At 40.4% G+C, this 25,814-nt stretch overlaps 1 protein-coding gene across 3 annotated transcripts in view; it reads left to right on the plus strand.

The window, feature by feature from the left end:
* The window catches only part of SYNE2 (spectrin repeat containing nuclear envelope protein 2), a 337,350-nt gene that overhangs the window by 194,720 nt on the left and 116,816 nt on the right, over positions 1 to 25,814 (plus strand). For 2 of the 3 annotated variants that reach the window (XM_039242122.1, XM_039242123.1), the window contains 9 exons: positions 1,605 to 1,773; positions 4,854 to 5,009; positions 7,358 to 7,498; positions 9,823 to 10,005; positions 10,786 to 10,923; positions 16,433 to 16,618; positions 20,910 to 21,032; positions 22,703 to 22,885; positions 25,278 to 25,409. In XM_039242122.1, coding sequence (XP_039098053.1) covers positions 1,605 to 1,773; positions 4,854 to 5,009; positions 7,358 to 7,498; positions 9,823 to 10,005; positions 10,786 to 10,923; positions 16,433 to 16,618; positions 20,910 to 21,032; positions 22,703 to 22,885; positions 25,278 to 25,409 — 1,411 coding nt within the window. The remainder of the gene's footprint in view (positions 1 to 1,604; positions 1,774 to 4,853; positions 5,010 to 7,357; positions 7,499 to 9,822; positions 10,006 to 10,785; positions 10,924 to 16,432; positions 16,619 to 20,909; positions 21,033 to 22,702; positions 22,886 to 25,277; positions 25,410 to 25,814) is intronic. The other variant, XM_039242124.1, reaches the window with a different exon arrangement.

Here is a 25,814-nt window from a genome sequence, read left to right on the forward strand (position 1 = left end):
TAGTGATGTAACAGGACAGATCTAGCTATCCTTATGGGGAGTGTAGTATAATGCATAAACCTGTCAAATCACGAAGTTGTACACCTGAAACTAATGTAACATTGAGTATCAACTACACTTAAGAAGGGGAGGGAATGGAAAAGATCAGTAATGATGATGAAAACAAGCACATGTTCTCCATCCTGGTATTATTGAGGATGAATATCTTTTGAATCTTTTTTATTAATGATTCCTTTGTAATAATCATTATAGGAAGTTCAGGGAATATGAGAAAATTATAAAGATTAATATACCCCCTCGTTAATTTTATTATTCAGCAACAATCATTGCCAGTCACTTATCTTTTTTGTTATGACTATATTTTTAAACAAATTACGATCATAGTACTATACTGTTTTGTTGTGTCCTAAATCATTTATCAGCATATCATCTTAATTTGCCTATACTTAACATTAAACGTTCCTTAAAACATAATTATGCAATATTTCACCGTGTGAATATGTTATAATTTATTTAACCAACACCCTATTATAGAACCTTTAAATTATACGCCAGTGTTTTTTTTCTTTTCTAAAAAGGGGCACCTGGGTGGCTCAGTCGATCAAGTGTCTGACTTCGGCTCAGGTCATGATCTCTCCATTCAGAGTTGAAGCCCCCGCGTTGGGCTCTGTGCTGATAGCTCAGAGCGAGGTGCCTACTTTGGATTCTTTGTCTCCCTCTCTCTCTCTCTCTGCCCCTCCCCTGTTTGCGCTCTGTCTCTTTCTCTCTCTCTCAAAAATAAGAAAACACTAAAAAAACACTGTAACAAATATTCTTATGCCAGAATCTCTGTCTGCATCTGTGATTAATTCTTTGAGAAAGACACCAAGAAGCAGAATCAGTGGGTCAAAGGATAGAGTATGTTTATCGCTAGAAATACTTACAAAATAGCTCTCAGGAAAGACTGTACCCTCTTAAATTCCTTTGCTAATATGGTAGCTACATCCACAGCAAATGGGGTCAGCCAAGAGAAAAAGGTTAGTGGGGTCGTCTATCCCCAAGAGCCCACCCAGGGGCTTTCTCACCTCTAAGTCATATTCGGATGAACTGAAGGATCATGTGGAGAAAAGTAGGATGGAGATAACCAATTGGAACGTAAAGTGTGAAAAGACTATTTTTTCTTAAGTTTATTTATTTACTTAGAGAATGAGGGCACGAGCTGGGGAGGGGCAAAGAGAGAGAGAGAGAGAGAGAGAGAGAGAGAGAGAGAGAGACTCCCAAGCAGGCTCCACACTGTCACCACAGAGCCTGATGTGGGGCTCAGATTTACAAACTATGAGGCCATGACCTGAGCCAAAATCCAGAATCAGATGCTTAACCGACTGAACCACCCAGGCACCCTAACGAGAGGATATTTTGAGATGAAAGTTTGAAGAGACTTGATCGAGTGATAGAATTTAGTATATGTTTGTATATGTAGTATATAAACCACCGAACACTGGTACTTTTCTCTCAGGAAAAATAATCTTTTGTGAACTATGCTGACATTATGTTAATTGTTGAAATAAAAACTATTTCACAAGACAGCAGGATCAGAACAATTTTATTTTGATGTTATATGTTAGGCTTTTTCAGAAAGCTCGAGAAAATAAGGAACTGGTGGAGAATGAAACCCAAGAAAGACATTCCCTCACAAGAGAAATAATTACTTTGAAGAATTTACTTCAACAGACCGCAACTTCTTTCCAAAATATGGAATTACAAGACCACCCAGAAAAGGCAGAACAGTTCGAGGTGAGTGAAGGAGGAAGTGAGGAGCCAGTGAATCTGATTGATACAGGTCTACAGTCTTGAATGCAGATTCTTTGGGGACAGAAGTAACTCTGTGACTAGAGTGGAGGGAGTAGTCCTGGAGCAAGGAAAGCACATGCCAAGGCCCTGTGGCATAGTGGGGCTGAGCCACAGGAGAAGAGCAGTGTGGTTGGAGTGCAGAGAAGTGTTGCAGGATTTTTTTACCTCAATACCTAGGATTTGTTGTCTTGCTGCTTCAAAGAATGAAGAGATGGACACAAGGTGAGCAGCAGGCAAAAGTTTATTAGGGTATAAGGTGAGAATGTAAGAACAGTATGAAAGCTCTCTTTACAGAGAGGGGGCATTCAAAGGTGAATACCCTCAGCTATAGGCAAGGGCCTTTGTTTTTATAAAGTTCTGGGCATTCCTTCTCTTTGTCCTCCCCCCCCCCCCCACCTTCCTTCTCAGGTTCTACCCTTATGAGCTTGATAGCTCTAGGTGTTGGGTTGTCCATTCCTGATTGGCTCATTTCCATTGTATGAGGGGTGACCTGTGGTCATGTCATGTCTTATGGGTCATATGTTTTATGGTCTACTACTTATTGTTAGTTAAGTCTTTTGTCAGATTTCCTGAGGGAAACCTAAGGGGGTGTAGGTGGTATCTGTTACATTCTTAATAGAACCTTATGCCCCAGGGAGTTTGCTGTCGTCAGCCACTCCCAGCATTGTTGCAAAATATGTGTTTTCTCCCCACCCCTGGACCTCAGGTCCTGACCTTTCCCTCTCTGCCCTCTGACTCCTGTCTTTTCCTATCAGTAGAGTTGAGAACAGGGAGGTAGGCTGGTCTGGACCAAGCAGTCCTCTTTCACCTCCGTTGCGGATGTGTTTGGTGAACAGGGGTCTCAGAGCATTTACTGAGTTGAGTGTTAGCTGTCTGCCTTTAGTAGGATGTATTACCTCTGTTAAGGGTGCAACTGTAGTTAGTTACTCACAACACTTTTGATACCAAATGTGTGGAGTTTTTCCCCCGCAAGTCTCTGGAAACCAACTAGGTGTCCTACAATTCAATTCAATGATAACACTAACTAGCAGGAGTTAGAACAGACCACACAGATTAAGGGCTCACTCCCACAGGACCACCCCCCCACTTCAGATGCTAATGGCAAGTTCATGGCCTCCTGTACTTCCGCCAGACTGGCTATCAATCAGGGGTTCCCGTGACCCCTTCTTCAAGTTTAATAACTTACTAGGCTGGCTTAAAGAAGTCAGGAAAGCATTTTACGATTACTGGTTTATTATAAAGGATGCAACTCAGGATCAGTCAGTAAGAGATGCATAGACTAAGGCAAGCCCCCTCTGAGTCTGCCACCCTCCCAGCACCAAACTCCAGACTCTCCAAACCTCATCCTTTAGGGGTTTTTATGGTGTTTTCACTGTGTAGGCATGATTGGTTGAGTCACTGGCCATTGATGATTAACTCAACCTCTAGCACCTTGCCCCACCCCAGGGGCCTAAGGTTCCCTTCCTTGATTGGTTCCTCTGGCAACCAGCCCCCCATCCAGAATCTATCTGCACCCCCCCAAGTCATTCATTAGCATAAACTCAGGTATAGTTGAAAAGGGCTTGTTATGAATAACAAAAGACACTCCTTTTACTCCCATCCTGGAAATTCCAAGGGTCTTAAAAACTACTCAGGATGTGGGGGGGAGGGGGGGATGGGCATGAAGGAGGGCACTTTGGGGATGAGCACTGAGTGTTATGCAGAAACTAATTTGACAATAAACTATTTGTAAAAAAAAAAAAAATATTTAAAATAACAGTTAATAATAAACACATGCATGGCATCATGTAGTTGAAAAACAATTTAAAAAAAAAAACTACTCAGGAATCAGGGCTGAAGACCAACTATATCTGACATCACAGTATCACAGGGCTGTGCACTTGTCCCTGGGTTATTTGGGACCTCATTTCTTTCTTTTTTTTTTTAGAATGATTCCAGTCCAATGGTAACAAGAAAAACTGACATTAGGAAGTTTACCCAAAAATCACGTGTTGTTAATTGGAGCTCAGTGTTGATAGAGGGAATTTACTCTCCCTCAGTCTTCATGGGAAGCCCTCAACTGTAGCTCTGAAGACCTACACTCCCTGACTAAGTCTAGATAAAACAGGATGACACTATACTTCAAACCGTACCTTTGTCTGAATGGCATTGTTCTCTAACTTTCTGTCTAGATTTGTTCTCTGCCGAGGGTAAAGAAAAGAAAAACAGTGACACATCACGGCGTCATTCAAAATTGTAATCATTCTTCAGTGCGGTGACTCAACCCATTAACACAAATAATGCTGCTGAACAGTTACTATAAAAACAAAACAAACCCCCCAAAAGCCACAGTAAATTCAAGAAGTATTTTTCCACTTGATCTTTGGGAAACTTTCCCAAACAAATGAGTTTCTCCTTTATAGTTAGTGCAGGAGAACGTAGATCAGATTTTGTTTCTAGGCCACAACCAATAGGCTATTTGTTCAGGTTTCTTTTATCTCCCAAAACCTACATTCTTTGCAGGGAACTGGAACCCTCCCTTTTGAAAGAAGTTGAGCTCTGCTGGGCTGTCTAATTACATGAAAGCAGACACTTTTGCTTCAAGCCTAGGGCTTTTAGTGGCCTTGAATCATTGTGATGATAATGCAGGAAGAAGCAGAAATGGCAACAAGTTAATAACAACAACAACAAAAAAAACTTCTTTGAAACTTTTTTTGCTACTTGCAGCTTTATAGATGAAGACTGCAAGGGAGATACAGTCAAATGGGAGAGGTACTTTAGAAGCAGGAGACGTTGTAATGTCTTTTTAGGACAATGGTTTGACACCATGAAGAGATATCAAGTTTAATTCTTACAAACTAGAAAGCATCATCTGACCAAAAGGAGTATCTCTCAGGCTTAATCGGCTTGTATCAGTAGTGAGGCTTTGTCATGCAAAGTGTGCTCATTTCAATCACAAGGATGTGCTGGAAAGCTGCATTTACTTTGAGAGTTAAACTTTTTCCTTGTCCTGTGAGTATTTGAAACTCTCTTGATGTTTTTAGGAGCTTCAAAGCATTTTTAAGAAAGGGAAGCTGACTTTTGAGAATATTATGGAAAAACTGCGCATCAAGTATTCTGAAATGTACACCCTAGTCCCTGCAGAGATTGAATCCCAGGTGGAAGAATGCAGAAAAGCGTTAGAAGACATAGATGAGAAGGTAATAATAATGTTTGTACTAGTGTTGTTATTTATGAGTTGAATAGATATAAAGAAAAGAGTATGTAATGTCACATTTTCATTTGCCCTGATTTCAACTATGACTGTTTTTATAGTTTAGATAAGTGATAACTTTGTGTATTGAATACTGCGATGAAACTGCTCTACGTAAGTGACAGATAATAGAATTAGACAATGTGTTTATTTTTAGTTGTCAGGATGCTTAGCTTTTCTTCTCTTGCACTTATTTTTCTTCTTCTCTTGCATTTAAAAATAGGATTGTACATTAGCTTTTACTCAACTTCTTTTTTAACAGAGAATCACTTTAAATTTTTCGACATGAATAATACTTTGATGCAAAACTTATTCCCTGTGAATGTTTGAAAATTGTAACCAAGGGCAGTAAGAATACAGATTTCATAACTCACGAGGAATAGCATCCAACACACGGTGTCTTTCTAATGATGATGGTAACACAATTCTCCCAAAACACACATGAGTAAACCTTCATCCTCGAATGGATGAATCTGAAGGTTAGAAGAAAAAGTGGGAAATGTTTCATAGTACTGGAGACCCGAGATGTTAGCAAGACAAATTTATTGGATTGTAGAAAGGCAGCCTACATTCAGCAGAACAAAATTCTGTTTGGTCCAGCATCCACAGAAGGATTTTTGGATTCCTTTTTGAAATCTGGAGTACCTCTAACTTAATAAAATATGTATTAAATGCATACACAGAAAATCGGATTTCAAACTCATTTAACTTCTTTGACGGTTTTCCTAGGAAAACCTGACCCATGAAAAAACATGTATGCTCCTAATATACATTTATAACCAATTCTGTTGATTTAACACACAAGAAAATCTGGTACGAGATACTTTTTGAAGAATCATGCACTACTGATTCTATTTTAAGAAAATACTGTTTTGAGAGCAACTAAGTTTGTTTCCATGAATACTTCATGTGAAAATCCCCAAAAAGTAAGCAATCAAAATGACTCTTAAATTTAGGGTTGAAAGTTTCAACTGTAACTTGTATATTTGTAACAGAGAGCAACTGATTTTTCTTGTTTGGTGTGTTTGGAGGATCAGGCAGACTCAGAACCATTCCATATCATTTGGAGGGCTGCTTACTTTGCCTAAATCTTGGTCTCTCCTAATGTACCTACGTTATATGCATTTTGGCCAAGAGAATAACTGCCCTGAATATCAGACAAAAAAAATTGTTTCATAGTAATAAATAGCTATTACAGCGCTTTAAAAACTAACATAGGATTAATTTTTTTCCCTAAAAATCTCAACTGCATTATGGTCTGTGGAATAAAAACATCTTCTAAGAGTGTCAACCTCCTGAAATGTGAAAAAGAGCCTGGGACTCCGGAGTGACTTGGGGTTTCTCAGGCCAAGTTCAAGTACTACCTTGATATGTAACCTTAAGCAAGTCATTTAGCCTGTGTTTAGTTTCTGTACCTGTCTGTGTACCATCTGCATTGGAAGGTTTTAGTCTTAATAGTTATACAGATATAGAGGTTTTTAAAAGGGTTAAAGGATTATACATAAAGTATTGCTGGGAGAAAGCCTTATCAACAACATAGCCTAAAAAAAAAAAAACAGAAAACCAAGAACACAAACTAATCAGGTATTTGAAAAATGACACATTCAACATTCATTTGTTATCTTTCCTAGCCCAAGTTATTTTCTTAAGAAAATCATTCAGATAAAAAAAAAATTACACTGTTCAGCAGCTAGATTTCATGTTGCTGTGAAAACACACACCAGAAACATTCACACAGAGAAAAACTAAGCTTTGTACATCCTCGAGAAATAGCGAATTTTAGATTATTTTGCCCAAATGAATATTATGATGGGAATTACCTTATTTTTAAGTCAGCTTGTGAATAAGCTAGGTTTTATTGAAAAGAGTGCTTTGCCATAAGCAGGTCTTTGTCATAAAATGAGAAGCTATATAATGGTTTATCTCCCTTGAATTTTTTCATATCATTTGCTCCATTGGGCTCTGTCTCAGACAGTACACTCAGTAGTTTTGCCCAACTCAGCACAGACCTGCGGTACATACTGTAGATTACAGCAAATTTTTGTTTATCGGTTTTTCTTTTCTTTTTTTAGATTGGATTTAAAAGGTCAGGTCAGCACAGCCCCCGCTTCCTAGTCTGCTAGTCAACCCTCTCATTAATGTATTAGCTAGTACTGTTTGGGGTATCCCCATAGCCTGTACAGGGTTTTTGTAAGTAAAATCGCGTTAACAGTGTACCTATCTCTTCTATCACCTGGACCTGTGAAAAGAGTATGGAAGATATGTGTAAGCCAAATGTATCTTTCACTATGACAGATTAGCAATGAAGTTTTGAAAAGTTCACCATCATATACAATGAGTAGAAAAATCGACGAAATTAACAATGGGCTTCACAATGTGGAAAAGATGTTGCAGCAGAAAAGCAAAAATATTGAGAAAGCTCAGGGAATTCAAAAGGTAATATCCTTCATTTAATTTTCCTTCAGCATTTGGCTTTCCTCCTGCTCCTCAGTCATCAGGGTGTGCTGTTAGGATGTATCTGAAGTACAGAGATCCTCACCCAGGCCCACAGGGTCCCCCTTACTGAATGTCACCAGCAGAGGCTTGGTGGAGAAGGTTGCGTTTAAGAATTAGTCTCAATTTTTCCATGGTGGGAATATGCCTTAACCCCCGAGAGCCTGTGATTGTGAACTAGCCTTTTCACAAGTAAAGGAGAGTAAGGACCTTATCCTGGGAAGACTGAGATAAGAAATATTATAAATATGAAATACATTTTTTAAAAAGCTAACATGTTTCTATGTTTGAGCATTTCTCAGAGTCTTTGTTTTCTTTTTTTTAATCTTTAAAAAATTTATTTTACATTTATTTATTTTTGAGAGACAGAGACAGAGCACGAGTAGGGGAAGGAGCAGAGAGAGAGAGGGAGACACAGAAACTGAAGCAGACTCCAGGCTCTGAGCTGTCAGCACAGATCCCCATGCGGGGCTCAAACCCATGATCTGTGAGATCATGACCTGAGCCAAAGAAGTCAGACACTTTAAACCGGCTGAGCCACCCAGGCGCCCTGCAGAGTCTTTGTTTTCATTTAATGTGAATTAACATGAGGAATATGAAATGGAACATTTCTGAAACTTATTTGATTAAAAAATATATTTCAATAGGATTTGAATGGAATTAACAACTTTTCTCTAGACTACAAGGGGAAACAGGAAAATAGAAATCCCCAATTTATTTCCCTTGTAAAATATCTTAGGAAATAAAGTCTTAGGCAAAACTGTACATAAGCATGATTCTCTACCACTTAACTCCCTGAGTAGACTCCTACATGTAGAAAAGCATTCTTATTCTAACCTTTGTTTTAAGGAAGGATTCTAATGTGAATGGAGACTTTTAAAAATAGGTGAGAGGGGCGCCTGGGTGGCTTAGTCGGTTAAGCGTCCGACTTTCGCTAAGGTCATGATCTCACGGTTCGTGGGTTCGAGCCCCGCGTCGGGCTCTGTGCTGACTGCCAGCTCAGAGCCTGGAGCCTGTTTCAGTCTGTGACTCCCTCTCTCTCTGACCCTCCCCTGCTCACGCTGTCTCTCTCTCTCTCCTAGAAATAAATAAAACATTAAAAAAAATAAAAATAAAAATAGGTGAGAATATGGCCCACCATTGGACAAGATTGTGATTCTTAACAAGTAGAGGAACCTAAGTTAACCAGTCTACTTTTCCTATTTCTAAAAGTTAGGTTCAGGGGCGCCTGAGTGGCTCAGTCGGTTAAGCGTCCGACTTCGGCTCAGGTCATGATCTCATGGTTCATGGGTTTGAGCCCTGAGTTGGGCTCTGTGCTGATGGCTAGCTCAGAGCCTGGAGCCTGTCTTCAGATTCTGTGTTTCCCTGTCTCTCTGGCCTTCCCCTGCTCACACTGTCTCTCTTTCTCTCAAAAATAAATAAAACATTAAAAAAATTTTTTTTAATTTAAAAGTTAGGTTATTAAGCATGTAGTAAGTACAAATTAAATGTTTTACCTTTGAGAATTCCATTTGACCATAGAAGTCCAGGTTTGATTGAATCCAATCTATTAGTTTCTTGAGCCAAAAGCAGTTACTAGAATTTTCTGCCACTACATTACTCCTAAACCAAAACAGATATTTTCTTTTGTTAGTTCTGTTTTTACACTTAATAAACATTGTCTTCTTGGGGGGACCTGCGTGACTCAGTTGAGCGTCCAACTCTGATTTTGGTTCAGGTCATGATCCCAGGAAAGTGGGATTGAGCTCCATGTCGGGCTCTGCGCTGAGCATGGAGCCTGCTTGAGATTCTCTCTCCCTGTGCCATTCTCCCCCACTCATACATAGTCACTCTCTCTAGAATAAAATTTTTTAAAATTGTCTTCTAGATTTCACACACACACGCGCGTGTGCGCGCGCGTGCGCGCGTGTGTGTGTGTGAGAGAGAGAGATTAACTGAAGCACTTTTTAAACAATGTTACCTCATCACTCTTGAAAGACTAGGGTTATATTGACCTTGTTTGGTGTCATTTGTTTCTGGAAATGTCTAGGTCTTTCTGCTCCCTTATAGCTAATTCTGTTCATGAAACAAATATAGTTAGACTGAGAGACCTCAGAAGTCGTGTTTTTCAATTTAGGTCCCAAGTGGTTTGTGGGCATAAATGAGTAAGCATGCCTGTGGTGCTGTTTTGGTAGCATTTACAAGTGCAAATACAGTGCAAAAGCTAGGAACTAACACAATGAACCAGGACCTCTGCATCCAAAGTGACGTATGACTTCCTTCTCCAGAAAATGTGGGACGAGCTAGATCTCTGGCATTCCAGGCTCAATGAGCTGGATTCCGAAGTGCAGGACCTTGTCGAACAGGATCCAGGACAGGCCCAAGAATGGATGGATAACTTGATGATTCCTTTTCAGCAATATCAGCAAGTATCACAGAGAGCAGAATCTAGAACCTCACAGTTAAATAAGGTATGACAGTAACAGCTGATAACTACGCTTGGCGGGCTGTGGTATTGGAAGGGCTTTAAAACAAAACTAAAATATATGTTCAGTGGCAGCCATTTTCCCCTGAATTGCCAGTTTTGGGTTCGGAAGCTAGAGCCAGAGAACAGGCCAGGTGGGCGCTGGGACGACCGATTTAACTGCTGGCACCAGCAGGAAGTCTGACTGGGCAGGCGGAAGCAGGTGTCCAAAAGTCGGACCGTGGCAGGAGTCCAGGCGAGCATTGGGCTTCCCGGTAGGCAATGGGCATTTCCAACAGACACTCTCAAGAGGCCCTGCAGGGAGCCAGCAACAAGAAAGCCTGTCATTCAGGAACAAGCCACTTTCTCCCTCCCTTCCAAAGAGGGGTCGTGGTGGGTGAGTTGTACATGTAATCTAGCAAGAGCGAGGCAAGGTGCTAGTCCCAGAGAAACTGGGATGTAATAGGACAAGTCCTTGCATGGGAAGACGAAATACAAATCCAGTTTTCAGAATGAAGCCTAAAATGGGAAGCAGTTGCAAGGCTAATTGGGAATTGTTACTGAGACCCATAGCATTAGGGTAGAGTTTCTTTAGTCCTTTCCAGCTATGGTCAGGGTTAGTCTTAAAAGGTAGAAAGATGAAAACCTGGAGGGGGTGGACGAGTGGCCCCAGCCACAGGGAATGGAACCCTGCGGGGCCTGATTAACAGTAACAGATTGTCTGTGCAAGAATCAGTTGACTCAAGCGGAAGGAGTCAGACTGTTTGCTCCTGCCTTTCTTTCACAGGCCACAGTTAAGATGGAGGAATATCATGACCTTTTGAAGAGTACTGAGGCTTGGATAGAAAATACCAGTCATTTGCTGGCTAATCCTGCTGACTATGCCTCTTCAAAGATGCTGAGTCAGCACGCTAGCACCCTTCAGGTAGGTGTGCTTTCACTTTTTCCTGCATATGGCATGTACACAACGATGAGTGGCATAGCTCCCCTTCGTGGCGCTTTTCCCTGTTCTCCCGAAGAACGACCTTATCTTCAGTCATGCCAACCGGCAGGAAGAAGGCTAGGACAGTGGCAGGCTCTGGAAAGGGATTTTGGAGACTGGGATCTAGTTCCTTCTGTCCTGATAACTCCTATGTGACTTTTTGGGTAATTTGCTATTTTCCTCTATGGGCCTCGGTCTCCCCCATCTATGAAGTGAAAATGTTGCAATGAATAGTGATGGTTTTGGTCAATAGACTTCAAAGAAGGCTCACAATATTCCTGTGGACATAACCTATATAATCCCCTGCCCACAAGTGTGGGCAGGAATATGAGAGTATGTGATGAGACGGCTACTCTATTAAATAGATTATAATATATGGCTAAGGTAATGGGATAGTGACTCCCATGAATCCATGATTATTCGTGATTATATGATTGTAAGACTCCCTGATAGCAGGCTAGAGAGATTCTCCAGCTGGCTTGATGAAGTGAGCTGCGATGTTAGGAGAGGCCTGTGGGGCTCGGACCCTTGGGCAGCCTTTAGAAGCAGAGAGTGACCCCCCCGCCCCCCGCCATCAACAGCCAGCAAGAAAACTGGGATCTCAGCCCTACAACTGAATTCTCCCAACAACCTAAATGAACTTGGAAGAGAAACTGTGCTCCAGATAGCACCTTGATAGCAGTCTTGGGAGAGCCTTGGGAGAGCCAAGGACCTTCCTAAGCGATGCCTGTGCTCTTGAGCCATGGAAACTATGAGATAATCAATTTGTTTAATTTTAAGCGGCGAAGTCGGCGGTAGTTAGTGACACAGCATTAGAAACCGAATCCGTAGTTCCTTCCAGTTCCGGCCTGCCCCGCTGCCAAACACGCTGTTGCCGGAGGCCGCGCCGGCTCCGACAGGTCCAGGGGTCCCTGAAGGATGGACGGTGTCAGCGAAAGAGGATGAGAGAGCCCCGAGATTCTTTCTCATCACCAGGCAGGCATCTCTGTCCTGTCGGGTTTTTTTTTTTCTTTATTTAAAGGTTCAGCAACAAGATGAAGTCATAGAAAGGAATTTCTTACAATGGGAGGCCTTTTGTGATATCGATTACAGAATTATTTAGACCAAGGAAATAACAGAATGCTCTTAGTGAAAAACAGGATAACATACAAGTTAAATTGTATATAGATAAGCTAGGAGTTATTCTGTCTGGCTCTCAAGAAGATAAATGTTTCTGAATTGGTTTATTTGTGAAAACTAACATGGGGGCCCTAAATGTGTCAGTCTTTGCACCTGGGTTTATGTTTTAGCTACTCTTATCTATCCTCATCCCAGTTGCCAGTGTAAGGGAGGGTGTTTGTGGAATGCAGGCCTTGAGGAAGGGACTGCCATGCTTCACCAATTAGCAAAGATATATGTAGTAGCTGTGTTCTGCTCTTAACCCCAAAATAGGCTCTTTGTCTCAGGGCCAGGCTCAATTGTAACTCTTGTGTTCTTAACCCCCTCTATTATCTAAGCCTTGGATCTGCAAGGCCCATAGGAAGAGCCTTTTGACAACCGCCCATAGAGCTTTCATCTAAAGTCTCTTTTGTAAAGGCAGGAATATGCTTTTCCTTATGAGGTATCTGTATTCAGAATATGGGTCTGATATGGAATGTTGGGAGGCCTGGTCAATACCAGCAGGCTTATATCCAACATGAGCCAATAGTAGCAGAAGGAGATACCAGTTTTCATTTCTCCTGGGAGGAGCTGCAAACATTGTCACTTCCTTGCCGTGATTGCCATCCAGAGAGGCCGGTTCGGCTCCCGGCACGCTGTCCATTTTGGTGCCTGATGTCTCCGTGCTAGCTTACAAAGTCAAAACCAATGAGAGTATTTTCCTGCCCAGGGCCATGACTGTAAGAGATCTTCCAGACGCCAAGTGTTGGCTTAAAGTTTTATTGTGAAGGCATATTTCCTTCTCTCATATTATTTAACCACAAGAAGGAATCTCTTAGGAAAAGCTTTATCCTTTAACAGTTTTTAGAATAATCAGACCTCCACGTTGACCCAGCTCCTTTATACCTTTAGAATCGCTCAGTGTATTCCCAAGTAAACAGCCTACTGAATACTTCCCTGATGTTTGAGATTTGTTGGCACATTTCCCCCTGTGGTAACAGTTGTAATGATGCTGCCTTTCACCCATTTGTTTCTTTTCTTCCCTTTGCCTGTGATTTCTGCCCCCAGCCCTCAGGTTGGCTTTCCACATCCCTATAGCGTGTCCTCCTTTATTTTATTTAATTAATTAATTTGTTTATAAAATGTTTTCTTTCTCTATTTTGAGAGAGAGGCGGAGGAGAGGGAGAGGGAGAATCCCAAGCAGACTCTACACTGTCAACGTAGAGCCCAGTGTGGGGCTCAGTCTCACAAATCATGAGATCATGACCTGAGCTGAGATCAAGAGTTGGACACTTAACCAACTGAGCCACCCAGGCACCCCTGTCCTCTTTTACTTAAAAAAAAAATTTTTTTTTAATTTTTTTAATGTTTTATTTATTTCTAGGAGAGAGAGAGACAGTGTGAGCAGGGGAGGGTCAGAGAGAGAGGGAGTCACAGACTGAAACAGGCTCCAGGCTCCGAGCTGGCAGTCAGCACAGAGCCCAACGCGGGGCTCGAACCCACGAACCGCGAGATCATGACCTAAGTGAAAGTCGGACGCTTAACCGACTAAGCCACCCAGGCGCCCCAACTTAAAAAAAATTTTTAATGTTTATTCATTTTTGAGAGGCAGAATGTGAGCGGGGGAGGGTAGAGAGCAAGGGAGACACAGAATCTGAAGCGGGCTGCAGGCTCTGAGCTGTCAGCACATGGCCTGGCACGGGGCTCAAACCCAGGGGCCATGAGATCATGACCTGAGCCGAAGTTGGACACTTCACTGACTGAGCCACCCGGGCACCCCTGTCCTCTTGTATTTTAAATTGTCTGTTATTTTTCACCATTTTCAAGGAGTTTGCAAGGATAGAAGAGAGGAATGATACTCTTTTCCTCAAATGCTTGTTAATGAGTTTTTAAAGACAATTTACGAGAGTGAGCTCAGGGAAAAGCATTTATACTTTTGCTACCTTCTACTGACCCAAATGTAATGTGTGAAAATTATCTCTCAGTGGTGAGGACACCCTGATTTCCTGGCCTTAGTGTATGACCTAGAACTTAGTATAACTCTACTTGATGAGCTGGAGGAAGTAGGCTCAAGAGGAGGCTGATTTACCGTAGAAAGTATTCTCATAAATCCTCCAACGGGAAGTAAGTCTCAAACAACTAGTCATATGTGAATATCCCATTTTGTCCCTATTTTGAAAAATAGGGACTTGTCGTACTTTTAAGATACCCTTTTCTATTTTTTTGGCATTACCAGGCACTGATATTTAAAAATGTCTCTTGAAGAAGTACTAAAACTCCCAGCTAAGCTTCTGCCTGGACTGTGTTTGTTAAAATAGGTTTTTGTAACCCAAAGATGATTCCAGAAATACTGCTGTTGTAATTATGAATTATTGAAACATAAATTTTCTTGGTAAAAAAGACAAATTATTTTATTCAATTTCATTGAGGTATAATTTACATGCAATAAAATACACACATATTTACATATATTTTTTTAAATGTTTATTTATTTTATTTTTGAGAGACAGAGAGAGTGAGTGAGTGAGCAGGGGAGCAGCACAGAGGGAGAGAGAATCCCAAGCAGGCTCTGCAGAGTCAGCACAGAGCCTGATGCAGGGCTTAAACTCATGAACCGAAAGATCATGCATGACCTGAGCTGAAATCAAGAGTTGGTTGCTTAACCAACTGAGCCGCCCAGGCCCCCCTATATATTTTTTAATAAGCTCTATGTCCAGGATGGGGCTTGAACTCATGACCCCGTGATCAAGAGTTGCGTGTTCTACCGGGGTGCCTTGGTGGCTCAGGTTATGATCCCAGAGTCATGGGATCAAGCCCTGCCTTGGGTTCTGCACCGAATGTGAAGCCTGCTTAAGATTCTCTCTCTTCCTCTGCCCCTCTGCCCTGCTCCTATGTGCTCTCTCTCGCTCTAAAATAGAATAAAATTACATTACATTACATTATTACATTACATTACATTAAAAAGAGTTACATGCTTTACCAACTGAGCCAGCCAGGTGCCCCCAAATACATCTATTTTAAGTGTGTAGCTAGATGAGTTTGCAAAAGGGATATAATTGTGTAACAACCACCACCACCATCAATATAAAGCACATCTCCATCACCTCAAAAAGATTCCTCTGCCTCTTTGCACTCAGTCCCCTTTCACCTGTCTTTTGCCCTATCAATCACTCCCTCATTGTTTTCTATTAATATAGTTTGGCCTTTTCCACTATGTTCTATAAATAGAATCATATAGTGTACAGCCTTTTTTTACCTAACTTCTTTTACTTGGCATAATGTTTTCAAGACTCTTCCAGATTGTTAATGTTTATAGATAGTTCATTCTTTTGATTGTTGAGTAGTGTTCCATTTATGGAAATAGGCAGCATGTTTATCCCTTAACCAGTTAATACACATTGGCTTATTTCGAGTTTCAGATTATGCTAGGTTAGCAGCTTAACACAACAAACATTTATTATCACAGTTTCTGTGTGTCAGGAATTCAGGCATGACTTAGCTGAGTGCTTCTGGCTCAAGGTCTTTTATAAGAATGCAGTCACGCCTCACTGTGGGTGAGGGAAAAGACAGGATGCACTTCCAAGGTCATTTCACTTGGCTATTGGCAGGGTTCAGAAGATCTGCTTCCATATACAGACCTGTGGCCCTCCTCCACAAGGCTGCCTCTTGGCCTAGTAGCTGACTTTCTTCACCATGAACAATCTAAAGAGAAAGCCCCCAAGGCAGAAACAGTCTTTTTATAACTTTATCTTGGAAGTGACATCTCAGTAAGTAATCAATAGAGCCAGTAGTAAATCAGCAAGTAAATTAGTAAACCCAATATACATTTCAAAGAAGTTGATTATAAAGACCTGAGTATCAGGAGGTGGGGATCAGGGGATCTTCTTACCAGCTACTGTAAGCACAGCTACTGTGAATGTTCATATGCAAATCTTTGTGTGGCTGTACTTCTTCCTGTCATTTCATTTGGTAAATGCCTAGGAGTATGATTGTTGGCTTTTATGGTAGGTATTTAAATGGATAAGAAACTGTCACATTGAAATGAAATGAATAGGAGTTTGAAATGCTGAGACAGATTTAAAATTCTCTGATTTAAATTTTCCTACTAAGGTGTAATTGACACACACTCTAGGAGTTTCAGGTGTACAATGAGATGATTTGATATTTGTATGGATTGCAAAATGATCACCACAATAAGTCTAGTCAATATACAGCACGATATACCATTGGGAAATGTTCTCTGACTTCAATATTAATCCACTTATTTCAGTATCTTAATGTTCTCTCTCTTTTCTCCTTGTTTTCCATTGTGTAGATGGCTTTGGAAGATTCAGAACAGAAGCACAGTCTTCTACATTCCATTTTCACGGATCTAGAAGACTGGTCAATAATCTTTGAAACTGATGATTTAGCACAGTCTGTACAAAAGTTAAGTGGTCAAGTAGCAGCTTTACAACAAACCATCATGGTGAGCCTTCCCCAGATCCAGCGGATGGCTGATGTAAGTTGGCACTTCAAAGATGTGATCTCTTATTTTTAATTTATATTTCATTTAGTAAATTAGAGTTATACCACTAATCAGCTCCTAATTATATGAAGACATGTTGATCTGGTACAGTTTTCATTTATGTTCTTATTTCTTGAATTATATTTTATTTTAACTTTTAAAAATTTATTTATTATGAGAGAGTGTGAGTGCGGCAGGGATGGAGAAAGAGGGAGAGAGAGAATCCCAAGCAGGCTCCATGCTGTCAGCACAGAGCCAGACTTGGGGCTTGAACTTACCGATGGCGAGATCAGGACCTGAGCCAAAACCAAGAGTTGGATGCTTAACCATCTGAGCCACCCAAGAGCCCCTATTTTACTTTAATTTGCAACTTTTAATTTATAGTACCTATTCCCGTTTTCGGTCCAGAAGTGGTCTATTTAAAGGAAAGAATCCTGATCAAATGCACACACTGTTTTCTCTTTGTCAGAGAGGAGATGTGTTGATATAAAAGCACAAATTAGCGAAGAGGGACTTAAACACATAACCTTCCAAGGCTTCATTCGCCAATAGCAAATATTTCCTGAGGGGCTGCTGTATGGTAGCCACCAGATTTTGAATTGATTTTATTTTTTTAGCTTGAAACATGAGGATTTATTTAAGGATGAAGTCACATAGCAAAGGCAGGTACAATTAGTCCTAATTATTTACTTTTTGTTCCTGTTATATTCCCTATGCCACACTTCTGTAACTTCAGGGAATAATGATTGCTAAACATGTTTGGTTATTGAAGCTTATTCCAAGGGTTTAAAATGCTTCTACAACTTTTGATAGAAATTACCCTCTGAGATAGAGTTTATTTTCTTTTATTTTTTTATGTCTGTTTATTTTTGAGAGACAGCGTAAGTAGGGGAGGGGCAGAGAGAAAGGGAGACACAGAATCTGAAACAGGCTCCAGGCTCTGAGCTGTCAGCACAGAGCCTGACACGGGGCTCAAACTCACGAACCCATGAGATCATGACCTGAGCTGAAGTCGGACATCCAACTGACTGAGCCACCTGGGCACCCCAGAGTTGATTTTCTTACACCCTTTTCAGTATGAGATGCAGAAAATAATTTCAGCATAATTTAACTTTTCTTTGTAACTTGAAGATATCACTAGAAAGTTGCTGTATTCATTGCTTCATTTGCTTGTAAAATTATGTTTATTTGATATTAAATGGCTCCAGACTGCTTTAATTTGAAACCCTCAGTCTATTTCACTTTTATTTTTTAAGTTCTATTTATGTTTTTTTTTTTTTTTAGAGAGAAAGAGAGGGAGGGAGAGAGAGAGAGAGAGAGAGAGAGAGAGAGAGAGCATGTACGTGAGTGCACCCAAGTAGTGGAGGGACAGAGAGAGAGGGAGGTAGAGAATCCCAAGCAGGCTCTGGGCTGTCAACGCAGAGCCATTCATGGGGCTCAAACTCACAAACCATGAGATGATGACCTGAGCTGAAATCAAGAGTTGGACCAACTGAACCACTGAGGTGCCCCTGAAACCCTCAGTCTATTTCTGTGTAGTTTCCTATCCCCTTCATTATTATTAGCTGTACCTTTTGGTTGCTACAGTGTGTCTGCAATTTGCTCTTTAACGGTCTAACGGCCCTCTTACAGTGCAAGTGCATTTCAGTATGTAGGGTTTGTAGCACAGATTCATCCAATTATGGGTTTTGTATCACGTGATCTTCCATACATAGGTTTAGGACACACGCTGCAGCATTTTCATTGTAAGGTTCTTGGCCAAGTCCTAGAGGTTGACATTGATGAGAACATAACCACCAGACAAATGATCTGTTGTTTAAATTAATCTGAGTATGTTATAAAGTTAATTTAGTGACTCTGCATGACAATAGTTCATTAGCAGATTGGCAAGAAAATCCTGTCAGTTTTTCCAGCTTCTTTTGTGTTCCTTTTCCAAGGGTGACTTTATCATTTTACTTAAAGTGGTAGAAATTTTTAAAATGTTAGACCCACTTGTATTCAAGTGTTTAAACACATTCCAGAGATAAATCTGAAGAGTTCGTAGATATTGAGAATTAAAAATTGACTCACGGGTGCCTGGCTGGCTCAGTCAGAGGAGCGTGCAGCTCTTGATTTTGGGGTCATGAGTTTGAGCCCCACATTGACTGTAGAGATTACTAAAAAAAATTTATTCAAATGCATAATACTTTTGTTCTCATAGTTTAATGGAAAGTTGGCCTTATGAGGAGTTTTAACTCAGCAAGGTATAAGTGATGCTTTGTACTGTGGTATGCTATTAATAGAATGACTTTTTTATTGAAAGCAATTAAGATCTATGTCCACTTCATTAGTGTTTTTTTTTAAAATTCTAGTACAGTTAACATACAGTATTATATTAGTTTCAGGTGTTCGATATAATGATTCAACAGTTCTGTATGCTACTCAGTGCTCATTATGATAAGTATACTCTTAATCTCTGTCACATATTTCCCCTGTCCCTCTGCCCACCTTCTTTCTGGTAACAATCAGTTTGTTCTCTATAGTTAAGAGTCTGTTCCTTGGTTTGTCTCTTGGTTTGTACCAAACCTTGTTCATATGGCATTTGTCTTTCTCTGACTGGCTAATTTCACTTAGCATTATGTGATCGTCCATGTTGTTGCAAATGGCAAGATTTTATTCATTCTTTTTTTTATGTTAGAGTAATACTCCATTGTATATATACCACATCTTCTTTATCCATTCATCTGTCAGTGGACACTTGGGTTGTTTCCATAATTTAGCTATTGTAAATACTGCTCCAATAAATATAGGGGTGCTGTATCTTTTAAATCAGTGTTTTTGTATTTGTTACCAGTCATGGAATTACAGGATCATATGGTGATTCTATTTTTAATTTTTTGAGGAACCTCTGTGCTGTTTACTGTACAGTGGCTGCACCAGTTTGCATTCCCACCAACAGTGCACAAGGGTTCTTTTCTCTCCACATCTTCACCGACGCTTGTTTCTTGTGTTTCTTGTCTTAGCCCTTCTGACAGGTGTGAAGTGGTATTTCTTTGTGGTTTTAATTTGCATTTCCCTGATGATGAGTGATGTTGAGCATCTTTTCATGAGTCTGTTGGCCATCTGTATGTCTTCTTTGGCAAAGTGTCTGTTTATATATTCTGCCCATTTTTATTTTATTTTAAATATTTTTTGTTTTACTTATTATTGTTTTAAGAGAGTGAGAGCATGCATGTGCATGCACACGCATACACACACACACACACACACACACATCAGGGAGGGTCAGTGAGGGGAGGGGAAAGAGGATCCCAAGCTGGTTCTGAGCTGACAGTGGGAGCTCAAACTCATGAACCTGAGCCAAAATCAAGAGTTGCTGCTTAATGAACTCAGCCACTCAGGCATCCCTGGCCATTTTTAATTGGATTATTTGTTTTTATGTCTGTTGAGTTGTAATTTTGGGTACTAATCTTTTATTGGATATGTCATTTGCAAGTACCTTCTCCCATTCAGTAGGTTGTCTTTTAGTTTTGTTCATTGTTTCTTTTGCTCTGCAGAAGCTTTTTTTTTGGTGTAGACACAATAGTTTATTTCTGCTTTGGTTTCCCTTGCCTTGGGAGACACACCTAGAAAGATATTATAAAGGCTAATGCCAAAGTGGTTACTGCCTGTATTCTTCTCTAGGACTTTTATGATTTCAGGTCTCACCTTTAGGTCTTTAATGTATTTTGAATTTATTTTTGTGTATGATGTAAGAAAGTAGTTCAGTTTCGGTGAGCCTGAGTGGCCCACCTGGTTAAGCATCCAATTCTCAACTCTTGATTTCGGCTCAGATCATGATTTCATGGTTTGGGAGATCATGCCTTACATTGGGTCCATACAGAGTGTGGATTCTGCTTGGGATTCTCTCCCTCTCTTCCTCTGCCTCTCCCCTGCTACTCACACTCTCTTTCTAAAATTTAAAAAAAAAAAAAAAAGGAAAGAAAGTGATCTACTTTCATTCTTTCGCGTGTAGCTGTCCAGTTTACATATACCATTTGTTGAAGATACACTTGATTAATTTTTTTCCTTTTTAGTTTTATTTATTTAAGTAATCTGTATGCCCCATGTGGGGCTCAAACTCACGACCCTGACATCAAGAGTCGCGTGCTCTTCCAGCTGAACCAGTCAGGTGCCTCTCACTTGGTTTATTTTTAAGAAGTGTACATGGCAGACATTTTTGGCTAACTTAGAAAAACAGAATGCAGGGCAATAAGCTGCGTTTACTACATGAATGGTTTTTCTGTTGTTGTTTCTGAAATTCTAGGATGTAGTTGCTATTGAAACTGAAGTAAAATCAATGGAGAAAAAAGTTTCAAAAATCAAAGCTATCCTCCTATCGAAAGAAATATTTGATTTTTCACCTGAAGAACATCTTAAGCATGGGGAGGTAAGTATGCATGGATCATTATTAGAAAGACTCTTATAATACTTATTTATGTTTACGTTTTAAACAAATGTTTATTACTTATTATGCTTTTTAAAGTTTTATTCTTGAGAGAGAGAGAAAATGAGCATGAGTTAGGGAGGGGCAGAGCAAGAGAGAGACACAGAATCTGAGCTGTCAGCACAGAGCCTGACACGGGGCTTGAACTCACGAGCTGTGAGATCATGACCTGAGCCGAAGTTAGACACTTAACCGACTGAGCCACCCAGGCACCCCTATTATTTGTTATGGTTTAAAATGTAATAATGTGATCTGATTAAAAAGTACTTAGTCTTGCCAGAGAAATAGCAAAATAAAATTGAAAACTAGATATGAGTGACAAGAAATACCATGTTTTAAATCATACAGTATTCTCTGTATGAAGAGAATTGTTCTATAGGTTGTTTTTTCATTGAATTTCTTCTGAAAACTTCAAAAGTTTTGAAGTTTTACCATCAAGTCAAAAATTCAGGTGTTTTATAGTTCAAGGGCTTCAGCCTCTAAGTCAGGAGAAGTGGGTTTCAGACCCGACTACACTGCTTACAGGCTGTGTGACTTTGAGCAATTAGTTAACATTCTTGGATTCTTCTACCACATGTTGGTCTTGTGTAAGTGTACTGGACGATACAGAACCTCCAGCACTGGACCCGGAACATAGTAAACAGCACACAGACACTGATTCCCTCCCAGCCCAGCGGATAGCAGTGTGTGCTTTGGGATCAGGCCGACCTGGCTTCCACTCCCAGCGCTCCCTCTTACAGCCTGACCTCCTCCGGATCTTCTAACTTCCATGAACCCAGTTTCCTTACTGCGAAATGGCAGCTCTGATACCAACCTCCCAGGGTAGATGTGAGGATTAAAAACAGTGATAGATAGGAAGTTTTTAATAAAAGGAATAATCTTTTCTCATTTATAGATTATGTGGGTCTGGATTTTTATGGATCAGATGTCATTAAAGCAAAACATAATTATACTTTTAGGGTTTAGGGAATTTGGCAGGACCGTTCAATTCAATGAGCAGCTTTTGAGGGCCTGCCCTATGGGAAGCCCCACGTTGCGTGCTGCGGCTGTGAAAGGGAGTAAGAGGCAGAAAGAGGCAGAAACTGCCCTTGTGCAGCTCCCTGCCTGGTGGCACAAAACAAAGCAACAGTTGTTCAGAGAATCGGGGAGGGAGAGAAAGAAGGCAAGGATGATCCAAACGCAGAACTCACTGGTGGGTACTCTTGCCTTAGGCCTTCTTTCCGGAGAACTTTCACTATCAGCGGACAAGTGATCTAAGAGTTATTTTCGATCTGAGCCAAGGAAATGCTTTAAAAATCAAAATTTAGGAGCAGCTGGGTGGCTCAGCTGGTTAAGCGTCCGACTCTTGATTTTGACTCAGGTCATGATCCCACAGTTTGTGGGCTCGAGCCCCGCATCAGGTTCTGCACTGACAGTGTGGAGCCTGCTTGTGATTCTCTCTTTGCCCCTCCCCACCTTGTTCTCTCTCTCTCAAAAAAAAAAAAAAAAAAAACTTAAAAAGAATCAAAACTGCAGGTTAAAGACTAAATCATACAGTATTTTAATTTTGAACAGATTGAGCAAAGCGGCTATTTCTTTTCATTTATGTACTGTGCTTCTCTGATATAATTAAGGTCATCCTTGAAAACATACGTCCCATGAAGAAAACTATTGCTGAAATAGTGTCTTACCAAGTGGCACTGAGGTTGCCCCAGACAGGAGGGAAGCCTCTGCCTGTGTTTCCACGGACAGATCATCTTTTACAAGATATAAAATTGTTGGAAAATGTGACTCAGGAACAAAACGAATTATTAAAGGTACACCGTGAATGATAAAAGCCAACTTTATTGGCTGAAGATTTTCGACAAAAGTTGGTTTTGTTTTCAGGTTTAATGGTTGGGTTGGTGAGGTTCCTATGACCACAAGATGCTGCCTTTGTTGATTCCTTTTGCTCTCTTTTGGGATTCTTATCCAGGATGTGACATTGGATAAAGGAAAGTATCTTACTGTTCAAATGAGGCTAAGGTGATTTTCCCAGTTCTTCTTCTTTGGTTAAAGGCATTAAAGCATAATTGTGACCTGTTTAATTCCATCCTGCAATTATTGAAAACACACACGGGTAAATGCTGTGGAGAGAGGCTTAAACCTGAGCAGTCCATTTGCAAACCTTGTGAGACCCTTACAGTAGCCAGCGCTATAATAATCTCTTCATACATCTTGGTCACTTTCCCATTAATCATCCTGTTTTATTTTCAAACATGGGATACGGATAGAAGGGGCACTTTGCCATCTTTATTTTTACATAGAAGGAGACAGGAGTCAGAAGCTTCGATCACTTACTGAAGAACCACTGAGTTAACTTGTGTCCAGACTCATTTGTGTAAAACTAGGACAAGAATTTGAGTTTCTAGACTCCTGATATCATTCATTCTTTATATCAGGGTCTCTTCTAAAAGATGACATCTTTCAGCGTCTCCCCAGACAGGTTTTTTTTTTTAATTCTTATGTTTTGACTGATTTCCGAGCTCAATCAGGAATCATTATTAGATAGAAATTACATTTTTCTTTGATTTGCATTCCTAAATTATCAGCCACTTTCACAAGAAGAGAAAGTTGCTGAAAGAGCCTTAAGTTCCACAGACTTTTCAACTCTGTTGGTCGATCCCATACTCTGCCTACCTACACCTACTTTTCCTGATGAGGTCAGTTGAGGTAGGAGAAAAGGCTATTTTTCCTCCTTCCTGACCGCCACCTGATTTTAGGGAGAAAGCTGCTATCTCTCTTTCCCTCTTCAATTTCACTCCCATTTAGCCAGCTACTCTGTGTTCTCCTAAGATTGGAGGATACTGTAACCTCTGGTTTCAGTCTCAGCTCATATACTCTCTCTGTCCTGGCTACTCATCAGCTGACATCACTTCCCAGCACCCACGGGGAGAAAAAAGATCTGGGACTCTGTTCTACGTTTTAATATTATAAAGAGAAGACAGAAAAAGATATACAATTTGATCTATCATTTTTAATCTTTTTTGTGCTTTATTGGTTTCCTGGTTAGGAAAGGAAAATAACAGTTGTAACTATGCTTTTAAGGGGCTTCTGCACAGGATGAAAAGGGGAAAATAGAAGAGGAAATTATATAGAAGAGGTGCCAAGTAAGGTATCAAACTGTGCTGCTAAAATTTTCCACGTTATTCGTGGAAATCAGATGTCATCTCATACGTTTCAAAATTAAGTAAGACACTGGTAATGAAAATCATTAGAATCTGGTGCATTTCTTTCAAGTCCTACTTTGGATATGTAAGTGCCCTCACTGTGGAAAACAAGACAAATTATTGGGGTGGGGGTTGGGTAATAGGATGTAGATCATTATTGAGGGCAGGGTAACAGGTGTGTGCAGCGAATGTCGTTATTTCAGCCCACAGCCAAAATTATGGTTAAAAATTAAAGAGAATGCAAGGAAGAATTTTGTTTTGGCCAGAAACTTTGCAGTTTTAACAGACACTTGTTTCATTGTATAGCATACCAAGGAAATATCTATACTTTATCTTCCCATCACACTTTGATCATACAATTTAGTACACAAATAAGTTTGAGCCCCACTACTTCCTTAACACTAGATTCAGTGTATTGTTCTGTTAATTTTGCCTTTTCCTGCAAACTCAGACTGCTCTTGAACCCTGCACATCTTACTCATAAAATGTACATCACAGATCCCAAGGGATACCAGGTGAGGCTATGGTGGGAATGAGGAAATTCATCATCTCTCAAATCAGATGCCCTTTCCACTCTGAATCAGTAATGTCACCTTTCTCATATGGAAAGCATCACATGGAGCATGCATTAAACTAGCATGTATGACTTATCAGTAATTGTATAGAACTTGGCAACTTGATGTTAATATGCCATAAAATACTTCCCAGGATAAGCCCACTAGACTGGAAACACCTACCAGCAAAGGTGTGTCTCATTATGCTTGTACTCCAAGCACTGCCCAAGGTGCCCCGGCATCTAGTAGAGCAAGAAAGCCGGGAGCCAGCTTTACAAACATTTCTCTCTTTATTTAGGCTGCCATTTTCTGTTGCAATCTATATGGGTTTGCATCTGATGTAATTAATTGAAACTTGTGATGGGGATGGACATTGGAAGGAACCCATTCATCTAGTCCTTAGATTATGACAAAGATTCTTCTTTTGGGGGGGGGTTATTTTATAGATAGTCATAAAACAGACTAATGAATGCAACGAGGAAATAGAAAATTTGAAGCAGATCTTAAATAATTATTCAGCTGAGTTCTCCCATGAACATGTATCACCAGACCAAACGGCCAACCGACCACAGGTACAGGTATGTTTCTTTCTTTTATTTGAGCATTTCCTTCAATAATCACTTACGAAGCCATTGGTGTCTAGAAGCCTTTGTGATGATCCAGTGTATTTCCTACTTCTCTCTTCCAATTGAAGGTATAATATATATATATTTACTTTATACATTCCTATTTCATAAAATAGCTGCATTGGGTCTGAACTCGCTCTGCTACTAAAGAAGCTGGTGTAACACAGGAAATCTGGGCAACCTGGCTTTACGTCTAGCTTTCTGAGATGGGGTCAGGTAGTGTGGGCAGGCTGGACTTCACAGGTAAAGACCCTGGCCCCTGGTGTAATGAAGAGTGTCATATACCAAGTAGCATTACCGCATGTCACTATTAACAATATCCTGTGAACCCAATTATAGAGGTGTGTATGTGAACCC

This window comes from Hyaena hyaena, unplaced genomic scaffold, assembly GCF_003009895.1.
Source record: "Hyaena hyaena isolate Hyena2069 unplaced genomic scaffold, ASM300989v1 scaffold_208, whole genome shotgun sequence".
Lineage (NCBI taxonomy): Eukaryota > Metazoa > Chordata > Mammalia > Carnivora > Hyaenidae > Hyaena > Hyaena hyaena.